At 37.6% G+C, this 21,113-nt stretch overlaps 1 protein-coding gene across 2 annotated transcripts in view; it reads right to left on the reverse strand.

Moving 5' to 3' along the window:
* The window catches only part of SEPTIN7 (septin 7), a 61,459-nt gene that overhangs the window by 22,022 nt on the left and 18,324 nt on the right, over positions 1-21,113 (reverse strand). For both annotated transcript variants that reach the window (XM_064670173.1, XM_064670177.1), the window contains exon 3: positions 4,041-4,147. In XM_064670173.1, the coding sequence (XP_064526243.1) occupies positions 4,041-4,147 (107 nt within the window). The remainder of the gene's footprint in view (positions 1-4,040; positions 4,148-21,113) is intronic.

Genomic DNA, 21,113 nt, shown 5'->3' on the forward strand with positions numbered 1-21,113 from the left:
TAGAAACTTATGTTTTAATAAGTGGTGAGTGTATTTCCCCCCTCCTCAAGAGTTCTATAGAGAAATTTTATTGTACACAATCAATGCCAGAACTCAAGACAGTAATCCCCAGCCACAGTCAACTCAGCCAAGAGTTTACCACTCACAAGCTTTAGCACACAGGGGATTAACTTCTGATTCCTTGCATTCTTTTTGCTATCTTGTATATAGTAACCACATAGCCCTCCTATCACCAAGCTCTCTGAAAGTATAAGAAATCCAAAACACTTGTAAAATACTAGAGATGATAATGTTAAGAGATGTATTCTTGCCAAGCACTACAAAGTATCAACTTTATTCTCCAGCCCAAAAATTCCCAGCAAGAACCATTAAATTATTATGCACTCATGAAGGAATGCTTTTACAGAAGAAGCAATTAATAAAATATTATCTTGAACCTATGTTTATAAAAAAGTAAAACAAAGGTCAAGAGATCCTCAGAAATGCCACACCAAACATTTTCCCTGATTCTGAATGCTTGTAAAATATAAGTGCGGCTGAATTTGTGAAACCACCTTCTGAAATATGGTCTGCAGTAACTGAATCTCTGCAGGCAGTGCTATTACCTCACTGGGTGGTGAGGATTTACATTTTTTCTTACTTTTCATAAGTTCACGTAGGTATCTTGCTATCAGAGGAGGGTTTTAAAAAACCATGAGCTGATCAAATGAAATGTCCTGTGCTTGTGCTGTGGACAATCAGACCAAATCCATCATATACTTTAAATGCTAAGTTCTGCTGGTAGGAGACAGTAGATGAAGAACCTGCCATAAAGCCTCTGCAAAGTTGCATTTTTCTAACCCAAATGAATGTGCCCATATATGGTCAAAGGCACAGAAGGCAGCAACATCTGGAAAAGATCCAAAAAATCACTGTAAACTAGTGTAATTCACAGTTAAAGTATCCAACTGCATCCTATCATCTGATTTACAAGTATTCCCAAGAGATTCATGGAAAACATTAGTTCAAGTCTTGGAATTTAAAACTTTTTAAGAAAAGTCTCCTCCAAACAGCCATTTTCCCATGCACTCTGGTCAAGTGGGTCACACGGGTCTCCTTGGCAGTTACTACACAGCATTCACGACCTGATGTTTGTTACAGCTCAACTGCTTTTTAGCATACTCCACTTAATACAGTCAAACAATGATCGGAGAAAACATATTTCACACCCCTTCATTTCTGAGTCAGTTTTCTTTGAATTCACTTGACTTCAAATTACTTACTTTTAATTGTTTTTCTGTGTTTTCCATGAAATCAATACGAAGGACCTGCCTCAGAAAACAACTTCAAACTGCAATTGGCTTTCCAGCCCAAACCACAGCTCATATTTACTAAGGAGAGAGCCTCATACAATTCCTGGTCAATAAGTTATTCCCACCATATAAGAGCAGGTGATTATTGCAACGAAGGTTTGAGGATGCTCTGTTGGCCTGTCTCATCTATACTCTACAAAATCCTTTCAATCCTCAACTTAAAAAGGTTTTCACTGGCAAAGAGTTCAAATCCAATGGATCCAAACAGCAGCTCCAACTGTTTATTCTTTGATTTGACTGGAAACACCTCCATATCATACACATTGTTAGTAGCACACACAATTTTCAAGGTTGTAGGGGGAAACAATTTTATCCCCACTTAAACATTGACCCTGAAATAAGATAGTTTCAGTTTCCTTTTTAAAATGCTACACTTAATGATTTTTCATTCATCCAAAATAACTGAAAGCACTGTAATGTTGCACTGCAAGTATACTTAAAAAAATACCTAATAGATAAAGTAACCAGTAGTTTCTAAAGAGGAAGATGGTCTTTAAGTGTACTTCATCTCAATCATATTATTTTCTAAGTTATATTAGACCCCAATTCACTACTGAAAATAGTTTTGGCTAGCTCTCGGCCACCCTCAAGCTTTAGCCCACACAGTGGAAGTATGAAAAAATGCAATGGCTTTTCAACCTGGTCTCTGTTCAAGTCCTTTTTTTTATCCCTCTCCAGTGCCAAAAAAAAAAAATCATTAAGTGAAGCTTCCTGAAAAGGATGGGGTTTTTATTCAACCAGTAAATTAATAAAAATCAACCCCCCTCTGAAGGTCAGAATGAACAGATCATCTAACATAACATACCACCTAATATAAGAAAGTACTTAACTCAAATTCCAGAAACTCCACACAGAATTTTTTTTTTTTTTTTTTTTACATTGATGCACCTTTAACTAGGTGAGTTACCTTTGAAAGATGTCCTGGTTGCTTTTTTTTAGCTTCTACTAAATCAATGTGTAATCATCAGTAATGAAATCCGACTACATCTCTCTTTCAACAAAAAGTCACCCTTCTACTTAGTTTTCCAACAGTCACTGATTGTTTCAGTACTAAGCATATTATACCAGAGCTTAACTATTTGCAAACCTCTTCCATCCCACTTAATATCTCTTTGAACCAAGTACATAAATTCAACCCTGCTAGTTCAAATAATGGTCTGATGTCCCTGCTAATAAGCTTTTAAGTCCATTTTGTTGCAGTACTATGGTTATACATTAAACTGATAAAATAGCCTAACAGACATTACTAAAGCTTAGAAAGTATTAATACATTCTTAATAGAACTCAGAATGTTCAAAAGCTTTCCTCCAAATGAAAAAAATTGTATTCTGCAACGAATGCATTTTGCAATAGTATTCAAGCTTTGATGTTGAGCTAACTGACAAGCAATACCATTTAAACTTCCTAATATGAGTATAACTAACTTTTTCCTGGTACTGTGGTAATTATTCTGTGTTCTGAGACTGGATTAAAAAAAGTCTTACCCAAAACCCCAGGCAAAAAAAATCCCAGAGGTCCCACAAAACAGTAAGTTCAGTGGATCACAGCATTGGAGCACAGTTATTTGATTCCACTCAATTAAAAAGCATTCTATTTTATAACATCCGTTTAGTGCCTTGCCTACCCTCCTAACCCAACACAGGGCTTAATCACTTTATGACAACTCTGTCACTGCCCAGTCACTTCAGCTACAGCTGAGGTGGTCTAAGACTATAATTTTGCAGCTGGAAGAACTCTGTTGAACAACAGCAGCAATGGTGAGCACCCCCAGTCCTCATCTGTACAAAGTTAGATTGTCACAAGTTATCTTCACCAAAATCTTAAACAAGGGCACATCAAGAGATATAAGCAAAGCTCACACATCCTTATTCAGCTGCTCAGCTGTGGAGGCAGAAAATACACCACTGAAATGCAATGATTTCCTAAACTACCCATAATATTATTATTTCTTAGTATGAGGTAATTGCTATTTTTAATAACCTTTTTATAATACAAAGAGCATGCTCCTTTTCTTGAGAGAAAATATAATTGATCAGTAACAAGTTATCACACAAAATGAACGGATCAACTTCAGTTTTCCAGTCTTTGACTAAATATTTCAGTTGCCTCACTCACTCCCAGGAACATCTTTGCCTATGTAAGTCTTGTCCTTAAGGTCAGACAGGTTCCCCTTCCCCCAGTTCTGATATGTTTCAGAATAACAACTTTTAAGAGGCATATGAGGTATCACAAAGGATACGGTCTGCAGAAGGCTCATGGATACTTGGTCCATGAGGTCCTTGCACTACAGTCAAATCCTTTAATACACACAGTCTCTAAAAGCCTGCCTTAAACAGTCAGGGGTTTTAATGCACATCTATCTATTTCTACAGATTTACGCAATATTTTAATTGATAATAAACACTACATTTTCAAACAGGACTGCACACATGTGTTTTCTAATGTACAGGCAGCACACAAAGCCCTGCAGGACTCCTGCATTTCAACAGGCCACAAGTTTGAGAACCTGGAAGTTTTGTTGCTAAGATGCACTGTGAGAGACACATTGAATATTTCTTTGTGGTTCACATCATATCTGGATGTATTTTGAAATATAGATGCTTATGTAACAACTGTATCTCCTTTCATTACTAGATTGCAAATCACATTGTTCAAGCTGTATCTTCCCCCCCCCCCGCCAAGACATACCTGTACAGTCTTTTTAATTCTGTGGGAAGGACCTGGATACTCTGGGGAATACAGTTCTGTTAAGAATAATGAGTTGATTAATGTTGATTTTCCCAGTCCAGATTCACCTAGAAGAAAACAACAGTTTCAGTATAACTAGGAGTATCACATTAAGTACAAACATTTAGATCTACATTCCAAACACTCTCGAAACATAGTACCTGAAAACATGCACTGCACTCTAAGGCTTTGAGAATCTTTTCCAATTTCATCTTTTCCAATTTCAAGGAAAACCCTTCAAATCCAACTGTCATATTCTATAGACATTAATTTTTCTGATCACATTAAGTACTGAATGCACTTAGCACTATGCTCCCACTACAACACAGAGAGATGATATTACATTAAATTTTGTAAACAAGATGATATGGCTTCTTACCATAATGCCAAAGCAGATTAAGTTATCTCCTTTAATTCAAATATTATTTGACAGTCTTATTGTCAAGGAGGGGAAAAAGAAAGGGGAACGGTTAGGAGGTGGGGGGAGGGAGAAAGACTGAGATTAGTTTGGTCTAACTACTAAACCCACAAGAGATAAAATGAAATTTCAAACTATGTGGTTTGCCTGGGATTTTGAGTTTTGTTGGGGCACAGAAGGGAGAGCGGATTTTGGTTTTTTTCCCAATTTGTTCATGAGCAACAATAAGTCACAGGCTTGCTAAAGAATCTGGAGACACTACTGTCATGAAAATCCAAGCAAATACAGTTACAATTCCCATAGCAAAGATTATCCTCCATTTACAGCTCTACAGAGACAAGGTCAGATCAACTACTTATTACAGTATTTTAAAAGACAAGTCTTTTGCTTAGTTTTTTACTGTAAAGAAACTACTTCAACACAACAATTCACACTGGTGCAAGAACTAAGGGAAAAAAAGGTATAAAAACATTATGCTTTCTTTCTTTTTAAGTTTCATATGCAGTCTGTCAGTACATTGACCTAAATAGAAACTGTCAAACTGAACTTTGCTATTAAACTAACGAATTTGGAGGCTAAGTCCATACTTTCACTGAGGGAGGAGAATGGGCTGCACTGCCCCCACACTTGAAAAAAAGAAATCTAACACACTAATCGCTCCATCCCCAACAAATATTGTGTTGATTTAGAGACTAAGAAAGCTTCAAAACTTGTCTTGAGGTAAATGCCCTGGGTTATGGCTAGAGAGTTACAAAACAGAAACCATTTACGAACCTCAGCAGAGAAGCCCCTGTCTCCACTGTAATAGCTGTCTCCAGTTCATACAGCAACTAGCTTATACACATCAAGCCATCTCGATTACAGCAGCGTGGCACAAAGTCTGTGCAGCACCGAACAGAGCAATCTGATTAACTATACTGTAAACGGATTAACAGCTGATGAAACACTGCAAGCAGAGCTCCTGCCGGCTGTCTACGCTATTAGCAGTGCTTGTTCTTCAAACCCCACCCTCTTCGACAGATGAACTAACCCACGCTGAGAGCAGGGGCTGGCTACAGCCAGGAAGATGGGCTGTAGCAGCCAAGGAAAAAGGAGATACTCCTGTTATGGGCTCAAATTAGCAATGCAGGGAACACTAACCCCAACAGGACAGCTTCATGTAAGCCAGAACGGACATGCCTGCCGACAAGCATTTCATCACTACCCTACATATTGTGCCCTTTTCTGTGGTCAGATGCACACTCATGAATTATGCAGTAAACCCAGTGCCTCAAAGGGTCTGGTTGTAAAGGACACACCTTTTCTACTCTGCAAGACCTTTAAGGTCAGGGTCAGCTGCAGTCAAGAGGCTTCCCTAAGTTTGCAACAGAAAGAAGCTTCTGAAAAGCACAACTTTAAAATCTTAGAGATGCAGCCATTTTGAAGCTTAACTTTCTCCATATCGCAACCTTGCTCAAGACGTACATATCATTCCAGTTAAACTGAAGGGTTTTATTCACCCTACTTAAGGCCTCAAGAAGGTGGTTCTGACTTCACAAGGTACAATTGATATCGTTTCAGTGAACTTTGCTTTTTAAATTGACCATAATCTTGCAAAAGGCTGTCTACTACAATATTGAAGAAAGATTTGTGCATCAGATTCTACTTCAATATACAAAAATAATTGTCCCTTCTCCCTTCTATTAGGGTTATTGCTGGTCTTAACATGCTAAAGAATTTAGCATGGGAAAACGTTGAGAACTACTTCTCCTGAAAATCAGTGCTTGTCAAGTTGCTATTGAAATTCAACATATGGAAATAAGATTTTCAGCTTTGAAAGAATGTGATGGAAAATCAGCAGCTTGCCCTAGTTGGCTCCTGCAGCTGTGGCACTCCATACCAAGCAGTCCCTGAACTGCTGAACATTACACCCCAAGAGATTCGGGGTTTGTTCCCCTACTCACCCCTCCACTACCCTGAGGGTTGCAAGGATGTGAAGACACTTTTGAGCTGAAATTAGTGAAAAGACAAGTACACTATGGATATGTCTGCACCACTTTGTTCCCAAGGGTGCCCAGTCTCCTAGACACTTCTGCCTATGCTAACTTTAATCAGCCGATGCGGATTATAACACTTTAAACTGCTTAACTGCTACGAGTAATTGAGGCATTAGATGTAAGAGTTTTCATCAATACACCAACCCTAGATGCAGTTGTGCCTTAGAACACGTAAGGGTCAACACCTAAGATGGTAATAAAAGGCTATAAAATTAAATTAAACAATTGTAGGTAAAAAGCAGAACTGGAACATTCAGTATTATTACTATGGTGAGTAACGCTGCTTCCACTGTAATAAAACAGGAATTTCTCTGCTGACTACAGTGAAAGCAGAATTAAAGAAACCAAGTGTATCAATTCTAGCAGTGAACAATTCTAGCTGCGTTTTTGGGCATATTAAAATATTCTGAACTTTGCTAGAAATATGGTAAGAAGGAGAAAAAAAAAATCACACCCAAAACAAATCAAAACAAACGATCACCAACACCCCACCCCCCCCCAATTCCCAACCAACCAAACACAAACATGAAAAAAAAATCCCCAAACAAACCAAAAACCACAAACACAACCCTCTGTCCTCCCCACACACAACCTTGCTCAACCCAAATTCCCCTGAAAGGATTCCCTTCTGGAAAGGCTGAGAAATCACCTTCCAGGGATGCAACAGGCTGTGAATATGATTAACAAAACCAGAAGGGAGAAGGGAAAATAAGTGAAATTTAATTTGCCTTAACACAAACAAAACAATACATCCCAAATGAAACGCATCTCCCCACTTTCAGTAAACATTTCTGATGAGATTTTGCCCTTTGACCATTGCATAAACTGGCAAAAAGATGCAATGTAATAGAACCTCTTCAGCAGTAATAGCTTCTAATCACTCAATGCATGCATCATGTTGCACTTAGATCTAGCTGCCTAATTTAGAGTGAATGATTTTTAGAAATATCCTATGCTGTGTTTTAAAAAGAAAAAAAAGAAAAACTTTTATTTTGCAGGGTAATCCTGAATCCAAAAGGTTAATTATTTCTTTTTAGTATCCAGGTACTGCTTTTACCTTGCCCTTGATCTCCCACTTAATGTTTCACATAGACTTCAAGTTCATCTGAATAAATAGTGTTCTTTTTCTTCATTATTTTGTGTCTCATGTTTATCAGCAGCTTAGTGTTTCAAAATGTTAACATTTTATCAAGTTGTTTTTATAGTCACATTCAAATACATGGAGCTGGCCACTCTCATTGGTAGAAATGAGCACGTACATTTACGAACATACTTCTGTCAGTCTTGTGAAGGAAAATCTTTTGTCAGCCCTTACAGGACTAGCAAAAGTTCCAACCCTTCTCAAGTCCATGGATTTCTAAATGGCTGTACAAATTCTGGAACTTTGCTTATACACTTAGGTTAACAATTAACTGTTGAGCATTAGCATCTTTATACAGATGGCCCACAGCACATCATTTAAAATTAACCCTGGATAGCAAGATTTCTTCTTCTGTGAACAAAACTCTTTTTTCCTACACATATGAGACAAGCTTGCAACAGGAAAAGAGAGATCAAGGAAGAAAAAAAGTAACACCAACACATTCAGTTTTCTCTTTTATGTCTCAAGCGTACCTATCTCAAACATATTTCTGGGGATCAAAAGAGACCACTGGCAACCACTAAAATGGTTTGCAAACCATGATAATAGTCTCCAGAATAATACTAAGGCAAGTACATATGGGGAATTAACAATTAAAAAATTGGAACAATGACATACAATCCATGTGAATGGAGAACAGCAGTGCTCAGGCAAAAAAAAATAAGTAACTAGCTCAGGTTCTTCTCAACTGAGCTACACAAATCTTTCACCTTCATTTCTAAATCACTCCCTGTAAATGAACCAGAAATCCTTATCTGTGATAACCAGTTAGAAAATCTGCTCACAGCTAACTTGGTTTGGTTTTTTCCAGTTCAACTTCTATTCTTATGACTTTAGAAGAAATTCGGACTGCCAGCATCTCCTCTGCATGACAAGAGAACTGAACTGTAATCCTTAATCTTAATGATGCTTTTTTCACTGTTCATTGCTGTGGCACATAGAGAATGTAGCATATTTCAACCTCCTCCAACTGTTCATTTTCTGCCATTCATACTCAAATATTTCCAATATAAGTGGACAGGAAGTCCAGTCCAACCCAGCTTACAGCTTTATATATAACTTCTGTTGCTGCTATTTTCTGATTCATATATTACTTGATAATGCATGACGCTACGTCTTCTAGCTACCACATCATTCTGGAAATCCAGAATCAGTTTTCTTCTATATTTTTAGGATCTTGTTTTCTAAAATCCAAGCCCTGAAGCATGACTTACATTCTTAGATTTATGACTCCATGTGAGAGTTCATCAAACATATCAAATGATCAAGGTGACTAACCAGTATTGAACATTCGTCAGTGTGCTCTCTGCATGTTTTACTTCCTACTTCTTCACTATAAGATACTCTTGAAGAAATCACCAGAAGTTTTTCTATTTTTCACCAACAATTACTTGTCTCTCTACCGGGGAAAGAGTATTTCATGCTTATGCCCTGTGAGACAACTGCACCACTGGGAACACGACCACTTGTGTTATCTGTACGTAGGAATTTCAAGATGCTTTCCCGAGCTCCACGTGGGAGTACAAGACTGCCAAAGAACCACTCATCTGCAAGGAAAAGACTTCTGGTGATCACAGAAACCAAGACTTCAGTTAAATGGCTCAAAGTGGTATGCTCCGTGTACTGTCACCAAGAAAATGAAACAGACTTTGTCACTGTATCTATTAACTGGAAACTGTAGGAACTGCAGATTCAGAAGATGCTAACTCTGATGAGAGAAGGTAACTCATCCTCGTGAGACTTGCAGCTTATTAGAGACACAGGTTTTCTACAAATTGCACAATTTTTTTGAAAGCTTCCACTGCATTCTAAGTAGTAATCTGTATTTAGAGTTCCTTGGTACAGTCAAACATAAGCTGCAGTTGCTTCGCTTCTTTTTCAGAATGAAGACATCCAATAATGTTTCTTCTGTGATGAAGTGCATTTGATGGTGCATTTGATAGCCCTAAAGAGTTATTTACAAAGGGATCAAATCAACTGAAAAATGCTGTACTTCCCCACAACCTACATAGACAGAATGTTTACATCAAAGCATATTTTATTTTTAGCTAGAGAGTCAGGGTTTTTATTGAATTTTTCTATTTTATAAATTCTAATTATTGTGACAGTTGCTGCTTAAAATATAATTCCATTAGTTTGATGCTGATGACGCAAAGAGGGGTAAACAGCTTGTCAGAAGACATAAAAAATAATGCATTTCAGCTTCTTTCATCCTTGTACAACTCACAGTTTATGTGCATGACAGCACCTGCAGCTTTATGCAAATGTGCAAGGGCTTTGATGGTACTGCAACACACACTTTTTTGCTTTTATACAGAAGGGAAGCTACATAAATAATCAAAGAGCCTGAACTACACTGAATGGTATGAAGGAACCATCCTCTTGCCGAGGGGGAATGATTCTCTGCCATGTCATTATAGGCAACCACAAAAACAGAGACTATAAGATGTTTTTAATTTTATGTCTGATTTTAGAAGCTTTCGTAAAGGCTAGTTCCTGTCTCAGTCCTTTACTAAAAACAAGCCAACACTTCAATAAACATGCAAGAACATCCAAATGAAACCCATCAGGAGGAGGTAGGAGCAGGACCATGCTGCTCCCACATATCTAATCTTCCATGTAGGATGGTGTCATATGAAATCTTGCAAAAAGATCAACTTTGTATTTTCTAGACATCTATCTAAAGGGAAGAAAGCCAAAGCTCCACCATTTCACAACTTGAATCTAAAGCATAAATTATGGAAGCAACATATGTTAGAGCCACAAAGCTGCTCCTAGCAGAACAGAGTAACAGGGAAGTCTAGCAGCAATAAATTCACTTCTGCCTATCAGCAACTGCATCAACAAAATTTCAGCATTCAGGATACAGTAAGGCAATCAATTTTCTTACAGTGAAATTTAAAGTGCAATAACTGAGGACAGACTCTTGGCATATCATTCTTGTCATCGATGACATTTAAATAGTTCAGAAAAGCCATTAGCAGGGAAGGGAAGTATTCAGAAGAATACTGCAACAGATCCTGCATAACATTTTCCAAGTACTATTGATTCTCCTCAAAGCAGAAGCAAGTCTAGCTTTCTACAACTGACAGATCAAAACAGCCATGAAACAATGACTTAACTTCACAGGTGAAATTTTGGCTATTGACAAGAGAAATGGTTCCCTACACCCAATCCAACTCTTGCACTAGAATTCATAATGCAGCACTGTGAGACACAAAGTCTCACTAGTCTCACAGCAATCTAGAGCTCTAGGGGCTTCAGGATGGGAAAATGAGGGAAAGTCAAATACTCTCCCTTCTTTTTGCAAAGCAGTGCAAGTGTAAAAACCTGCATTTAAAGCTAGACCTCTTCTCTGTCACAAAAGAATCACCAATAATTCATAAGTCAAAGAATTTTTGGCACTTATGACAAAAGTCACAATTTCTCTAATTGCATATACAGGCTTTGCTCTTGATAAACAGCATGTCTGCAAAGTAGCCACTTAAAATAGGACATGTTACCTAACTTAACATGAGGCAAATAAAGCAATTTTTCAGCATTTTAGAAATAAAGTTTTCTTCCAGTAAAACCAAGGAACCAAGCCCACTTTGTTTTTAGTTGTTAAACATCGCTACAGATGAAAAAAAATCCCATGGCATTGGTCCACTCACATCTAGTACCAAAACCAGCTGAAATGCAATAAGCTGGGCTTCAGCACCCAAGCTTGCATGGAATTACAAGCCCACAATTAGCAGCTGTGGTCCAGGCTTGCCAAAGCTTACCTTGCTTTGTTTTCTATGTTAGGTGAAATAAAACTCCTGTGTCTGATTAAGCTGTAGCCATACTGCAATTCAGTTTCAGAGACATTACAAATAACAAGAAGTTGTCAAAACTGACCTACATGGAAAATCTGAATGCACAAGCTCTCTGTGAAATAACTGGGTTAAAGAATTCAGCTGGAAGTGACAGAAGCTACAGAGCTCCAGGACAACAGATCTTCTATGGTTTAACCTCGTAACCAGGATATATCTCGAATTCTCACAGGCTTTGACAAAGCCAGAACAGAGAGCCTTCACAAGAGAAGAAAAAAACCCACATTGCTTCAAAAATCAAAGCAAGAGGAACAAAAAACTGTTGTGAAAAATGCTAAAGAAGGACGTGCTGCTCAAGGCCAAGAAAGCAAACATCTGAGACCAACACTTGGAAGAATTATGCATCTAGGGAAAGCTGCAGAGCTGGACTTACTCTCTGGAGGCAAATACAGGGATAAATATAATTGATTAAATTCCCTGATTATATGAATTCTTAAGAAAAAATTAAGAGAAAGATGACAGGAAAACAAATTTTTTTATCTCTACATTACTGTTGACAACCAATTGTACAGCATTTCCAGTACATAATTTCTAACATTTGCTGACTAAAGAATGAAAGGTGTATTAATGAGCAGATCACAGATTAGTCACAGTAGGAGCTTTCACTACTTAGACAGAAACAAAACCCACACAGGGTTCTGAGATGCTAATGAGAAAATAAGAAAGAGTGATTGGGTTTACTTAAAGACTAAAATACTTGGTACAGATACAGAGTCAACATCTCTGAGACTGTATAGCTTGCATTTTACTTAAGAACAAGAAGTACTACACATCAACTTGAGCAAAAGAAGAGAAAGGTGAAGTACTTTAGGCAGCATGTTACTCAAAACCCCACTCAACCGATACATCTGAGGCATGAATATCACAAAAAATTCCAAAAGCACAAAAAAATAAAATTTTTATTTACATGGAACCTAATGACTCTCCACAGAAGAATACAAAGAGCACTTAGATATGATTTAATCAACACTGCATCAGCTCTTCCCTTGAAAATTAACACAGAAACAGAATAAAAACTACTGGAAATAACTGTGGAGTGCTCTCACAATATCCCAGGTGAGACATCCTGCTATTAAGCAAATCCACAAAAATTTGTCAGAGGACTGAACTTAAAGGATTTCTAGTGCTAGTCAAAATTTCTTTCAATACCTTATGCCTTGCCTCTTGATGCCTTCTCTCCTTAATGTCCTTGGAAACACTTTTTCTTGCAGGGAGCACAAAGGAAACTATGTTATGACAGAACTCTTAACTGGCACAAGTGGCAAGAGAAAGATACAGATAAACTAGACAGAATTCTGCAACCCTACCTCAGTGATATGATTTTTGGGGTAATAAGCAATGAAAAGTTAGGGCAATGTTATTTGCAAGTTAGGATAATTCCGCTTCTTAATATTTGGTCTAGTGTTAGCCAAACAAGGAGGAAGAGCATTGCAGGGATGTGCTCTCCTGGATACACCGCTGCCAATTCTAAGCAACCTTGGCAAGATACACAAATCTGATTCCTCAATTACTTGGGGGTGGTTACATGGTTTTGTTTCCATAAGACAGCTTCCACTGGAGTCGTAAAAATGGGTATTTTCTCTCTAAAAAAGGCCGAGGTAGGTTAGAATAAGCTCATGTTGTCAAGTCTATACCCTTTTTAATATGGTAAGAACTGTTTTATTTAAATGCCAAGCCACTGCTTCCAAAACGCAGCCACCACTATTCAGTTTTCTAGTAATTACTTAGAAGAAAACTGAGCTGCTTTTGTAGCCAACAACAGAAGCAGACATTCACAAAGCTGAAAGGAAGCGGACAGGTCTGAAGATAAGGTGATATCCTAAGACCTGTTTAGCGTGCTTGCTATGTTTTGCAGCAATGAGCCTGAAGGACAGACATGGGAGGTGGAGCAGGACTCCTGGAATTCCTGCCAGCTAGAGAGGACAGAGTACAGAGCCAAGAATGCAGAATCTGGTAAGTCATAGGCTTGTCCTTTACCAAAGGTGAGGATGATATGCATTGTGAGTTTAGTTAAAAGAAATATAAAACATAATTCTTAGAATATTTTTGCACATAAATTCTTAAATCATTCAGTCAAACGCAATTAAAAAAAAAACAAACCAAAAACAACAAACAACCCCCCAAACAAACGAATAACAAAAAAACCCCACACCACCAAAAACCCTGACTTGGTAAGCAAGTGAAAATCTGACATGCTCTTTTTTGTCTCAATGCCTGCTGAGTTGCAGCTTTTGGTTTCTGCTCTTCCTGGCACTGAGGTAGCAGAAAAGTGGTGAATAAATACTTGTCAACAGTCAGCTTCCTCTAAATAAGCAACTTTAAATAAATTCCATGCTTTTTCAGCAGTATGTCTCCAAGATGTAAAACAGAGAAATCTTGCAATTCTCCTCCACTGCAGTGTAATGGTGTCTCTTTAAATTAGCCTTTCTCATACAAAATATCACAAAATCTCACCTCATCTTCTATTTCAATATTTATGCTACTCTAAGGCTGAGTTTCACTGCGGACTTCAAAGTTTCTTGCTTTTATAGTTCTAGAAGCACATGAAACAGTCTAATTTCTACATTCCCCAAGTTAGAATATGAGGATACTACTTTTGCAGTACCATGGTTTTTCATTTTATCTGAACTTCAAAATCTGAATTGAAGAACTCTAATGTTGTTCTCCCACAGCAAAAATCTTCCCACTCCTTATGTGTCATCTTTAAAAATTCACTGGAGCAATTACCATACTCCTATTCAAGTTTGTTGTTCAAAGTGATATATTATATACATGTTCCTCCTGAAACAGTAATTCTACTAATTAGACTATAAAGAAAAATTAAGGTTCGGTAATGCATGGAAGGCCAAGTAAGACACATCTGATTAACGTGTACTTAGTTGTTCACAGTTCAGCATATGTGAAAACTCCCCATTTGATAAAAACTTTGGGAGTCATTTGAAAATGCATACAAATAAGATTTCCATACCTCTTGAATGTTTCATTTGGAAACACACATCCTGGTTTGGAAACACACAACTAATTTAAAGCCAAGACTGTGCTAAAGGATGTATCATTTACAAACATTTAAGTTGCACTTTTAAAACAAGGAACAAATACTTGCCTTCATCCTACACCACACTGGGCAGCAGCTGCAACAACCAGTGCTTTAAAAAGAGTGTCAACTCAAAAGCACATTGCCAGAGTTATGTATATGCATTAACATCACCTGATCTCATGCATGACTTCAGCTGATTAGTGTTGTGTGTTGTGTTCTTCCCCTAAGCTCTCAGAAATTTCAGATACATACAGAACTCACAAAATACAATATTTAAACATATATTTAGGAATATGTTTTAATTGTTTCCTATAAGACTGACTTGTGCATAGCCTCATTTAGTATTTTTAGTAGGAAGGTATCCAACTACAGCAGTCAAAATTCTTCAAGGAGAAGTATCTCAGACATAAACAGAGATCCTTTATTACAACCACAACATTATATTGTTAGTCAAGACCAAACATTAGTCCAATGCAACCAAGGCTCATTTTGACAACTTTCTGAAACAAATGCCTCACAACTGCTATATCCACCAGTACTGCTACTGAAAACAAAATTAAATCCCAGCCTACAAACCACTCCTTCCTTTGCAATGACACAAGATTTTCCTTTTGCTATGCTGCAAATGGACGTAAGACTAACCTTCCTTGCAGCTCCCAGAAAACACTCCAGCTGGATTTGCACACTAATCCAATTTGGACCAAGAGCTATTATTCTTTCAGCAGCGGCAGCACAGACTTATACCAGGTTAAAATCTGAACTTCAGCCTGGAGGAACAGCTGCTACTGTTGGATCACAGTTTTTCCTAATTAAATCAGAAGGACACTTTATGAATGCCACTGAGGACATTTTGCTTTTTCAAGTACTTAAAAACCATGAAGAGTCATTTCCGTCCTCTTATGTCATGTACACCCCCTACATCAACCAAATTTTCCCATCCAAGCATCTTTAAAAATGGTTGTCCACTATATTAATAAACAGCATGAAAAGAGAATTCTAGCATCTGCAAAAAACACAAAAGATTCAGGGGAAAAAAAAAGAAAAAGCTCTACAGAAAAACTAGTCAAAAAGGCTGACCACACATGGAATGCAGAGTTTAATTTTTTCCACTTTCACTTTGTTCTGCTTTTCATTAAACAAGAAAACCTTTAAAGTTTTTGGTTGGTTTTTTTGGGTTTTTGTTGTTGTTGTTTCAGGGTTTTTTTGTATGTTTGGGGGTCTTTTGGGGTTTTTTTGTTTGCTTGGGGTTTGGTTTTGGGGTTTTTTGCAACAAAAAGTACTCATTTTCCTAAAAGTCACCATAACCTGCTCTGAGAAAAGCAGCCGAGAGGCACATGATACTGAAAAGAAAATACACACTCAAGTTTTACAGTTTTTGAAGATGTGCAATTATTGAAAATCTAGAAGAAAATGAGAGAAACTCCAACCTTGAAATAAACAAGTCTAACAACTAACCCAATGTCACAATAAAAAAATTATTTTCTGCACAGTGTTTTATCCATTAACATCTGTGATGCTAATCATCCTTGCCATGTTCTGATGAGAAGCCTCTCAAAGGAACCAGTCATCTTGGAGACAGCAGCTCTGGCTGTTTTCCAGCAGTAACTTTATGCTGGTCACATTACAGATCTACCAACACTAAAATGATCTAAGGTCAAGACCTAGAAAAAGACAGTTTGCCCCATCAGATTGGTTGGTGGAAAAAAGTGCCACGTCAAAGAAATCCACCGGTATTGACATGGAAAAAAAAAAAGCAGCCAGATGAAGTAAAGAGCTCCAAAACAGAGTCATATCTAAGGCTGTGACTGGAATTTCCATTGATTCTAATACTTTTGAAAAGGAAGATGCAAGTCTGGATTTTTCCTAGCCATTTCCAAACGGTACAGCTAGTAGTACAATAGCCTTGTAAAAAGAGAGGCAGTAGGGGATTTTTCCCATTTCAGTAACATCAGCTGTTGTTCAAACTTACTATGATTAAAACAACAGGCTGGTTTTTGTAGTTGAATATCTACAGTGTTATCAGGAACTCTATTCTCAAATGTACAGACAAGACAACAGTCAAGTCAGGATCACAAAAATGAAGATGTAATTAAGCAGCCTAAAAGGTAGGGAATTAAAAGTATGAAGACAACAGATTCAGTAGTTGTGTGGCATTGTAAGGCATCTCCAACATCAATGCCCATCAGAAGGTAAACCAGCATGCAAGCACACACCAGGATCAACAGAAAATCTGGAGTTGGGTGGAGGGGAACTGGGAGAAGAGAAAGTCGGAAAGTCTTCAAAAAGTACAAGTAAGTTTGAATAAAACTGAAAAATATACTCCTAACTAGATCTGAAAATAGCACCTGTACATAGGTAGCCCAAATCTACGCTGCTTCTGAACAAGGCTTCTTAACAGTGAGGCACTTAAGTTACGTAGACTAAATTGAGTATGATACTGAGAGAGCTGCACTAGTCACCCCAGCATCCAATTATGCTGCAGTGAATAGTCCTGCAGAAAAATCAATTGGAAAGTTGTGGAAAATGGTTTTAGGCAAGATTCAAACTTCAGCAAAAATCTGCTGCACTGAGCTGTGTTACAGTGTAACATCAATAAGCCCTCTGCTCTCCCAAGAACATTCCTTCCAAAAATAAACTCACCATAAACAACTACAACAAATTTCCTCTTTACATCATGTGTTTCAGGTTAACTACTTTTTACAATTTGATCTAAATTCTTCTATACTGTAAAATAAAGATCAAGGTTGGCACTGTCACCCTTGAAAAATACAATCTTTTCTTCCAAATTTCCATTAAGATGCATTTTTCCCTCCCCACTCATCTCTAATAATGCTTCATTTCAATTATATGCCTAAATTGCTTCATGACCAACAGACTTACTTGTAATTGGTCCTAACTTGCTACTTGTGCACCAGAGTTACCACATTTCATAAACCCTCAATTGGAGATGCAGGGCTGCAATCCCTATCAGGATGCTGTACTGTTTCTTTCATCCATATGAGTAAATTCAAAAAGAAAAAAAATTATCCTTCTCTTTAGCTAACTGCTCAATTATTGAAAAAGGAGCATCCAGGGGGCCTTTAGCCCCTGTAAAAACAATGAGATGTGTATTCCTGTTTCTTCCTAGATTTAAGGACTTTCCCATTGTAAGCATAAGCTGTGCCTTTTCTGCTGCTTAAAACAATCCTGAAGGACTGGACATAAAGTTTGCATATTTTCTGGGTCAAAATTTTTCCTAAGACATCCCTAGCTATGATTCTGAAAGGAGCCATCTAAAAACATACGCAATAAAGATTTAAATCGAAACATTTCTTGAAAAATAAAGTACTACAACTAGCCACTCCTCAAGTCCTTGTACCAGGCATCCTGAGGGTACTCCAACAAAAAGCAAATGCCCTGGTTGGTGTTTATGGTTTTGTTTGTTTGTTTTTTGGAGGGAGAGGCCCCCAGCGTGTTTTAATTTGAAACTCTTTATTGCAATGATTAAAAGGGAAAATTTTCATGACTGGGGGAGGCCACAAAGCGACCTGGATGGCTTCTCTCAGTCCCAAAGAATATATTTTTTAAAATTTTTATTTAAGTATAAATAGCCTACAAGGAGCTACTTTAAAGTGATCGGACAACAGTAACGTCAGCAGCACAGGAAGAAACAGAAAAGCCATTTTCAGCTATAGTGCCTCTGATAACAGATACAAGATACTCTTAAGAATTAAATTTGTCATTTCAAATCAGGTCAGATTTGCTCCAAGCTACACTGATTTCACAGCATCTGTAAAGTAGCACAAAAAACCTGCTCACATCTTTAATACCAACTAGAATTTTTAAATTATTTTTCACTGGTTTCTTTTTGCTGTTAGAATCTATTTCCTAAACTTAAAGATCATGATGACTATAGGCCTTTACTCAGCAAATATTTGAAAGCTCCTCAAGTCTACTACAGATGTACCATACCTATGTTCCTGCAAGCTTCCTCATGCTTATTTGATCATCTTGAAATGTCAGAAATTGGAACAGACTGTAGTGGGGGAATCATTACAATTCCACTATTCATCAAAGAGGAAAAAGAACTATCTGCTAATTTCCTCATTAGGAAAAAAGCAAATGCAGCAAACCCACTGCAAATCCTCAAGAGCTACCTGTTTATGCTAAGTGCCTTGACATTTATGGCGTGAAGATGAACAAGCCTGAAGCTTTTACCACCAAGAAGTTTGCAACACTTGACAAAGTAATCTATCAGTAAAGAGCAATCAAAACTGTTCTAGTTCAATTTAACTTGAAATGTTTAAGTTACAGTGTACAGCCTGCATGTTGAATATGTCGTGCTTTTATGGATTCTCAGAGTTTCTACACACAAAAAACCCCCAGACTTCTAAAGTTTGCTACTAGACACCTTGGTTCTTTATATCCTTTTAAAAAAAAAAAAAAAATCACAGTCACTTCACAGGAAACACAAACTACTTCCTACATCCAAGAAACACTAAACACTGCAAAATTTGCATTAAAAAGTTGTACTACAAGAACTAAGACCTGACTACACCTAAGGCCACACATACACTTTTACTGGAAACAGCTATGCTCAGAAAAATTGCCTTCATTTGTAAACAGCTAATGTGGGCTTTATCGCAAGTACAGACTTACAAAAAAGTTTATAAATTCTATTATTGTACACGTTGTTCCTCAACTAGGAGAATCAAGTTTGGTTTTCTGGACACCAGTGGCCCTCCCTTCCTACCAAACTGTTAGCACAGGTTCCTCTTTCAGCCCTCTTGACTCTCTCTCTTCCTGAGAAATGTCCTCAACAAAAGCCTCAACGCAGATGGACTGAATGCTAATCAGCAAACGAACCCTATTAGCTGTATTCCTTGACAGAATCTTCTGATTTAGTATTTTTCCTGAAAGAAAACGAGTTCACATGCTGCTGGATTGCCCCATGATGTGAAGGAAAACCCAGTAAGCAGGAACAACTGGGAGATCCACTTCAAAACTGAAATTTCGATCAGAGCTAAAACTGAACAGCTCACTGTTTTGCCAGACCAGAAACACAAGTGAGACTTGCTAGCCAGTAACAGTTGTGCTAACTGATCAGCCAACTAACCTACTGTAGAACAGAAAAAGCTTATTTATTTTGTCCCTCAGGGAGGAAAAAGTCCAACAATCCTATGAGAATTTTGCGAAGTGTCTATACAATTACATGACATTTCTAGTCTTCAGCACCTTTTGAAATTCTTCAAGAAGTCCCAGTGTCATCTAGCAAGGCAGTGAACTAAGAGGGATCTGACAACAGGCAGCTTGATTACTGTCTTTTATCCACAAGGAAGGACAAGTGTTCCAGTGCCCAACAAAAGGTATGGGGGAAAAAGCAGCACTGATAGTTAACACAGACATCTACAATCCTGAGTTAGGCTATAAAAGCACTAATTTTAAAACCTGAATGCAGAATACTTCCCTAGTCTCAAGGGGCTCTTTTCCATGATCACTGCTGTTTGCCTCAGTTATCTAAAAGCTTTTTCCTAGATAAACTATCTAATTATAGGGGTATAATTTATATTCAATCCCAAAAGGAAACAAACCTCCCTTCTCCCCTTTTCCTCAAAACTTTAGGGTTTGTCTTCCCACACCCAATGATGGGAGTGAGGAAGTAAGCTTTATTCAACCAAATAGGAACACACCCAAAACAGTTTTTTCCTTATATTATATTTAATATACATCTGTACTAATGCTTTTGGACTCCAGCTTCCTTACACAGAGCCTTGCTGTTGCTCTGTTTACTCCTTTTCCCTTCAGGAGCAGAAAGAAGCATTGTTTCATCTACAGCAGAACAGCACTTTCTAGTCCTCATCTCCTCATACTAAAGGACCACCAGCAAGTCAAGAGACACTTCACTGACCCCACCAAAAACATGGTGGTGGTTTGCCAACCAAGACAGCAGGATTCCTGTAAAATAGCAGAGATTCTCCCCCTCCCAGAGCCAAAGATGAGAACTGTAATAATTTTGGTGCCTTGGAATATAATTACTGGGAGCAACCCCTTGACTCCACTATTAGAGAGGGACTAGAAATTAGTTCTATTCGTTTCTATTCATGAATCCCACTCAAAAAAAATCAAACCTAAAAGAGCCTACATAAAACCATGTGATTTTTGCAACCACACTTCTACTCTCAAGAGATTTCACAACCCACTGAATATATTTTATTTACAATTCTAACATTAGTCCATTGACCCAGGCAGCAATAAGCTGCAGAACACGGTTAGGCTATTTTGAATAGTATTTTGGCAAGTATATATGAATGAATGTCTTAAAAGAAATTGAATTAAGTATCTTTGGTTCCTAAAAGAGGAAACTTAAAGCAATCTCTATTCCCACAGTTCTGAAAATGAGAGATAGCACAGTATACAGTAAAGATACTCCTACCAGGAATGTGTCATTATGTATCAGATCTCACGAGACTTCACAAAAAACAATATATTTGAGCACCTCTTCACATACAAGTTTTATACAAAAGTAAACAGATTAGTACTACTGAAAAGACAAAACAGAAAAATCCCAC

Source organism: Pseudopipra pipra, chromosome 1 (genome assembly GCF_036250125.1).
Source record: "Pseudopipra pipra isolate bDixPip1 chromosome 1, bDixPip1.hap1, whole genome shotgun sequence".
Classification (NCBI taxonomy): domain Eukaryota; kingdom Metazoa; phylum Chordata; class Aves; order Passeriformes; family Pipridae; genus Pseudopipra; species Pseudopipra pipra.